At 49.4% G+C, this 6,547-nt stretch overlaps 1 protein-coding gene and 1 long non-coding RNA gene across 2 annotated transcripts in view; one reads left to right on the top strand and one right to left on the bottom strand.

Annotated features, from left to right (window-relative positions):
* Nucleotides 1-261: 261 nt before the first annotated feature.
* On the bottom strand, nt 262-5,273 carry LOC126491148 (uncharacterized). The gene is made up of 2 exons (XR_007589326.1): nt 2,343-5,273; nt 262-660 (listed from the first exon to the last, which is right to left on the bottom strand). It is a non-coding gene; the product is annotated as an uncharacterized lncRNA (long non-coding RNA).
* Nucleotides 1,538-6,547, top strand: part of Gpnmb (glycoprotein nmb) — a 31,507-nt gene continuing 26,497 nt past the window's right edge. The window contains exon 1 of the mRNA XM_050126586.1: nt 1,538-2,008. Within this exon, the coding sequence (XP_049982543.1) occupies nt 1,939-2,008 (70 nt within the window). The 5' untranslated portion in view covers nt 1,538-1,938. The remainder of the gene's footprint in view (nt 2,009-6,547) is intronic.

Raw genomic sequence — 6,547 nt, 5'->3', positions numbered from 1 at the left:
CTCGGCTGCAGCCTGTCACCACCTTGTGTGTCCCTTTGGGTGACTGCCCTGACCTTGGGTTCCTCATGTTGCCTTTGTCTGGTTTTCTAAAACGGCTTATCCTATTTACAGCTCTTTGGAATCACAAACCTCCTTTAAAATTGGTACATGTATGAGTTGCCACAGACCGTCCCTCTTGGAGACCGCTATCCACTGGAGAACAGGGTGAAGGATAGGATAGCCAGGATACGACGCAAGGGAATGACAGACAGACACACTGTGTAGTGAAAATCTGCTGCAATTTTACTTCTGCAAAGCTTCAGTTTATATACAAAACAGATCAAAAAACTTGGCAGGCTCACTGCATCACCCCATTCAGGGTTCCAGACATAAATCAAGGCTAAGCACAATCAAACAAAACTCCTTCTACATGATTAAGATGTTGGCAAGGTGTTGGCAAGGACTTTCAGTTTTGTCTCTTAGGACTCTGTCTCGCACCATTAACCACATTCTACCGTGGGGGACTAGTTTTTATTTATAGTCTTTTGTTCTTCTGTTTCATTATTAATAAAGTTTCCAAGGCTCCTGTGGCGTGGGGCATGCTTCAGTTCCTCAAGGACTGCTTTAAAGAATAGTGGGGCCGAGCCAAGCACATACTTTGATTTCTTGGTAAGTGGTCAGCTGTGAACAGGAAAGATAAGAAATACAGAGAAAGATCATACAGGGTGCCAGGAGGGCTCGCTCTCAAGGCCATCTCCAAATACGAGATCTGCCTATGGCATCAGGTCCTATCTTGACCACTGATTGCCAGGGGACCACCTGGGGCTTCGCTCCAGGAAGCTCTAACCCCAATCCTTCAGCAGGCAAAAGCCAGCGCAGAGGCATTTTGTCACTACACGGCAGTCACTGCTGTGGACGTGGCAATGAGTGACTTACTTTCATCAATGTCTGTGTACCACAAACATGTCAGGTACCTGCCTGGAGAGCTCAGAAGAAGCTGTAAGACCCCTTGAACTGGAATTATAAGTGGTTGTGAGCCACGATGTTGGTGCTGGGAATTGAACCCAGACCCTCTGGAGGAGGAGAAGGAAGAAAGGGGAGAAGGGAGAGGAGGAGAAGGAGGAGAAGGAAGATGAAGAAGAAGGAGGATGAGAAGGAGGAGGAGAGGGAGGAGGAGGAGGAGGAGGAGGAGGAAAAAGAAGAAGGAGGAGGAGGAGGAGAAGGAAGAAGAAGGAGAAGAAGAAATTTAATCTCCAGAAGCTAACCTTTAACTCCTGCCCCAGTAGCTGCCACCTCTCTTGATAGATCAGGGAAGGCAAAAAATAAAAGATAATTAGATTGTTGCAGCTTCCTCAACAAAACTAAGATTTGTTACAGAAAAGTTTAATATATCCAATCCATTTAAAGACGAATTGCTCATCTCACCAAAAAGGCAAGACAGAACTATGCCAGCCACAAAGGGCATCAACACCTCAGGTGGTGATAGGATGTTTGCCAAAAGTTGAAAACTTGGTCGTTGCTTCCCTTTATTTTGGGGAGGGAATGCTAGCTAGGTGCCACTGTCCAAATTCTGGAAGATGTGTCGCCTGAGCAGCTGCGATGAACGTTCACCAACAAGGAAGAATGTCGGAATAGGATTTTAGGAAGCTCCTTTTAAACTAGGAAAGAGGGAGGGGAGGAAGAAAAGAGAGAAGCGAATGTGGGATCACACAATGAAAAGACCGCACATCCGAAGTCAATAAATAGATGCCAAGGGCAAGTGAGTCATGAGCACGAGTTCTTAAGAGGTGGAATTCGAGAGATCCAGCTACACACTGCTTAAAACATCACATGATCTTCCTCGGGCCCCGTATTTCATAAATCAGAGCGGGGCTCAGGAAGCTGACACCGTGACTACTGGTGGATGGGACTGGGCAGTGCGAGTTAAGCCCTGACTGATTGTGAGCGCTCGGATTCAGTATGGAAAATCTCCTCGGGGTCCTGGGATTTCTGCTGCTGGCTTCAGGACTGCCGCTCCAGGAGGCCAAGCGTGAGTCCGGTTCTCTCTGAGCGTTTGCATTCGCTGGTCCAAGGGGTGCGCTGGGGCCCTCGAGAGGAGTCTGGGGATCCGCAGGAAGCGGGGTCTATTCCGAATGTTGGGACCGCGTTCTTTGCTCGGGGGTTCATGGAGAGCAAAAGCCACGCGGCCACTCTAAGCCCTTTCCACCCTGGCCATATTGTAGCTGGAAGCGGGGGACAGCCTGTACCCCAAGAATAAAGCAAGTCTCCCAAACCACCCTCAACTGCTTCATGCTCACAGGGCGGAGCTTTTAGATGAGGTTCTCGCCCATTTAGCAGAACTTCCCACACCATCCCCTGCACACCTCTGGATGCAGCGGCTCCAGCGAGGATACTGAGGGGCAAACTGGCTCCACCCAGAGTGGGCTTTACAGCACGGGTCCTACTAACAATGCCGATGGTCAGTCAGGGACAGCGGCGTCTGGCGTCTTCCGGAACTGGGAGCCCTGGTCTAGCACCCTTGGTACTCAGTGGGGATGGAGTAGCGCGCCAGCACTCCCACTTGTCCCCGTCCGGGTGTGGCTGTCCCGTTCCTAACAGAGTTACTGAGTGGCTGGAGCAGGGTGGGGGGTAGGGTTCTCTACCTCTTTTTCCAGGGGCCGGGGACCAGTCGAGACCCGCATCTTCCCTGAGCCCGACTGCTGCCATCTGATTGATAACCCCAGCTCAGATAACCCCAACTCCACCTTGGCCTGGGGCAGTTCCAGAGAAGTGGGTCACCTCATCTCCCTGCCTCCTCTAAAGCAAGCCAGGCCCTCTCTTAATTTGTCCTGGCTGGGGTGAATCCTTGGCCAAGCAGAATGAAATCTCTGGGGACCCTGCTCTCGGGGATTGGCCAGGCAAGCTGGCAAGCGTCCCAGTCCCACTAAACACCTCAGCGTGCTCAAAAGCTGGGATGCCCTAGACTTGGGGTGCCCCGCCCGAGACTCCACCTCTGTCCCCTGAGGCTGATTGCGGGTTTGAACTTCAAACACAGACACAGCAGCCAGCGGGGTGCCAGGTGGAATGTCCCACTTTGCGTCTAGGTGTGGCGCCTTCACAGAGCGAGGGGAACCTGACTTTGTGATTGTCCGATTTGCCCACATAAGGAACCCCGCCACTGAGAGCGCCAGGAATTCGCCCCGGGTCGCACACAAAGAGCAGATGGAAGAGGACGTCTGTCTTCTCACCGCTGTTCTTCCTCCAGGGTTTGGGGTGGAATAGAGTTGGGTTCGTGTCAGCTGCTTGTCTGGGTTACGAGTTAGCTTCGATAAGTTTCCTTTTCCTCATTTGCAAATGTGTGTTTCAGAATCTTGGGAGATCAGCTAGCAGAGGTGCTCGGCCAGTGGTGATTATTCAGTGGTAATTCTTAAGGACCAGTCTGCTCGCCCCCGAACCCCCTCCCCCATACCTCCCGCGGACAGACAATTGGGAGCCTATCACAAAAGTGAGCTAAGTCCTCTCCCCAAAACTCCACGGCTCTGCTCAGTAAAACAGCAGCCAAAGCTGGACTAAGTGGCCCACGCCTTTAATCCCCCCACTCGGAGCTGCAGGTGAATGAATCTCCGTGAGACAGCCTAGTGTATACAATGAGTTTAAGGACCGCCTGAGCTACATAGAGAGACGTGCCCCGAAAAAAGCCCAACCAGCCAAACAGTAGCCAGAAATTAAATAATGGGGCTCTCAGACCAAGTCTCAAAGCCCTGGAATGAGGAGGAGGCAGGAGAAGCCCTGGCGGAGCAGGTCTCGGGAGTCCTAATGAAGATGGGAGCCCTTCAACCTGCTGCAACGGCAGGTTTACTTCCACTCTACCCCTGCCCGCCTCCGCCCTGTTAAAGTTTGCTCGCTATTGGGCTGATCTGGTTTTAAATTAAACTTCTATATTTAAGGGCAATTGTGCACTCATGCGAAATTGAAAGAAATAATTCAGACAAATAAGCTTTACCCAGTTTGTCCACGGGCAAACTTAGACAAAACACAATCAAGAATCACAGGAAGATCCTGGAGGAGGGACAGTCAAAATACAGGACATGCCCATTGCCACCGCAACAATCCCAGGACTTTTTATCACCAAATACCCTTCTCTACCCAACTCCAGACCCTGGCCACTAGGAATCTGTCCATTTGAAATAATTTATTTTTATTATTATTGTTTTCAGAATGCCACACAATGAAATTTTACACGGCATGTAACTGTAGTTCTCTTTAGTATAGTATAGTTTCCTGGGGATTTGTTGGCATTGCCATGTTAATCAGGACACACCCCTTTAACCCTTCAACCACTGAATGACATCAGAGTTATTCCAAGGTGGTCTTTTCTGAATAAAGAGGCTATGGATTCCCATGTGTAAATTTTTATGTGGTTACAAGTTTTGTTTCTCTGAGATTCATACCAAAGAGTACAACTAAAACAAGTCATGTCAGGTGGTGGTGGCGCACACCTTTAATCCCAGCACTCGGCAGGCAGAGGCAGGCGGATCTCTGTGAGTTTGAGGCCAGCCTGGTCTACAAAGTGAGTTCCAGAACAGCTAGAGCAACATAGTGAAACCTTGTCTCAAGAAAAAGAGGGGGGAGGAGGGGAAGACGAGTTATTCAGTGGTTAACTGCACGTTGAGTTTTATTAGAATTTAGAAGGATGGCTTCACCTTTTCAAGTTCTTGCCAGCAGTCTGTGGTGACGCAATTTTTCTAGGTCCTTGCCATCACTTGGCAGGCACCTGCACTACTTTTGGTTTGGTGGTAGTGACTGACAGGTCTGTGGGAGGGTTCATCAGTGACCCTCTAGTGTCTGATGCCTACACATCCTCTGTAGCGTGCGCTCATGTCTTTTTTCCATTTTCATACTGGATTGCTCTTTCACAGTACGCTCCTAGCCTGTGGCTCTCCTGTGCTTCTCCCCACAGGACATCAAAGAGTAGAGGTTTCTTAGTTGAATAAGGGCTCCATCCATCAGTTTTTTATGGATTATGCTTTTGGTTAACCTAATAATTCTTTTCTAGCCCTAAGTCCTGATGTTTCCACCTATGTTTGCTGCTTTTTAAAATGCATCTTTTCTCTATCGTGTTATTTTTATTTTTGAAATCTTTTTTTTTAATGTATTTTATGGGGATGAGGCTGATGCCCGCAGAGGCCAGAAGAGGGCGCCAGATCTCCTGGCACTGGAATCTTTGTGAGCCTCCTAACTTAAGCTAAGATCCCGCTCCTGTCCTGAGCAAGCGGAGCTGGCGACCTTAACCGCTGGGTCCTCCCTCCGGCTCCCCTGGTGAATGATTCTTTCTGGGTGGAACACTGGAAGGGCAGATCGAACAGGTTTGCTCCTGGCTTCCCTGCTCCTCCACTGCTCCCTGCATTTTTCTTTTCTTTTCTTTTTTCTTTTTTCCTTTTTTCCTTTTTTCAAGACAGGGTTTCTTTGTGCAGCCCGACAGTCCTGGAACTCACTCTGCAGACTAGGCTGACGTGCATGGATCTGCATGGATCCTCTGAAGTGCTGGGATTAAAGGTGTGGCCACCACTGCCTGGCTGTATTTTTCTTTGACTTCTGAAATTTACAAGCAGAGGAGCAATCTGTGTGGTTTTGACAGGGTTGGTTTTTTTGTTTTTGTTTTTGTTTTGTTTTGTTTTTCTGTTGGTGCTGGAGTTCAAAGCCAGGGGCACTGACCCACTGTCCCACACTCCAACCTGATCTGTGCCTTGGTTTCATCTCTGAAAACACTCTTCCTCAGAATCTGAGGCAAAGATTCTGAAACAGCGAGAAGAGCTTGTGGGCATGGAAGGAGGGGAAGCTCCTTTTGCACTAGATTGAAGAGGGCCCTGGGGAATCCTATCTCTAACCTAGGTGTCAGCATCTCTAAAGCGGGTTGGAATGGCAGCAGCTTAACTCTTTCGGCACAACTCCAGAGTGAACCTCCAGTTATAAACATGGGTTGATGCCAATGTCTTCTCCCGGTGCAAACAGTCCTGAGACTGACTTGGGGGTTTGCTGGTTTGAAGGCTGAGGCCACATAGCCTGTTTACGACAGAGATCATGCATCATGACTCCTACCTCACTGCTGTTTCCCACTGCGCCTGCCTTTCTGTTGAGAAAGGAACGGGAGGTTAAGAGATGGCTCAGTGGGTACATTGCATGCCTCATAGCACAAGCTTGAATTCCGTATACAGCACCTACCAAAAGGGGGGGGGGCATGCACAAAAACAGGACATACACCCGTCTCTTAGTGTAAAGAAGGTAGAGACAGGTGGCTCCATGGAACTGGTTGGCCAGCCAGTCTGTCCTAATTGGTGAGCTCTAGACCAATGAGAGACTGTGTCTCAAAAGGAGGTATACAGCGTTTCAGAGTATGGCGCGTGCACATGCTCACACACACACACACACACACACACACACACACACACTAAAAAACTGGGCAGGGGATGTAGCCCAGCTTCCCTAACATGGGAGCATTTACCTAAAATGCACGGGGCCCGGGTTCTAAGTATCCTGTGCCGCCCACTGCTCTCCATGTAAGAGGTAAAACCTTGACTAAAAGAAACAG

Source organism: Alexandromys fortis, unplaced genomic scaffold (assembly GCF_014885135.2).
Source record: "Alexandromys fortis isolate MF-2015 unplaced genomic scaffold, M_Fortis_MF-2015_v1.1 scaffold_245, whole genome shotgun sequence".
NCBI classification, from domain to species: Eukaryota; Metazoa; Chordata; class Mammalia; order Rodentia; family Cricetidae; genus Alexandromys; species Alexandromys fortis.
The sequence above is the reverse complement of the archived record's forward strand: the minus strand, read 5'-3'. Positions and strand labels throughout refer to the sequence as shown.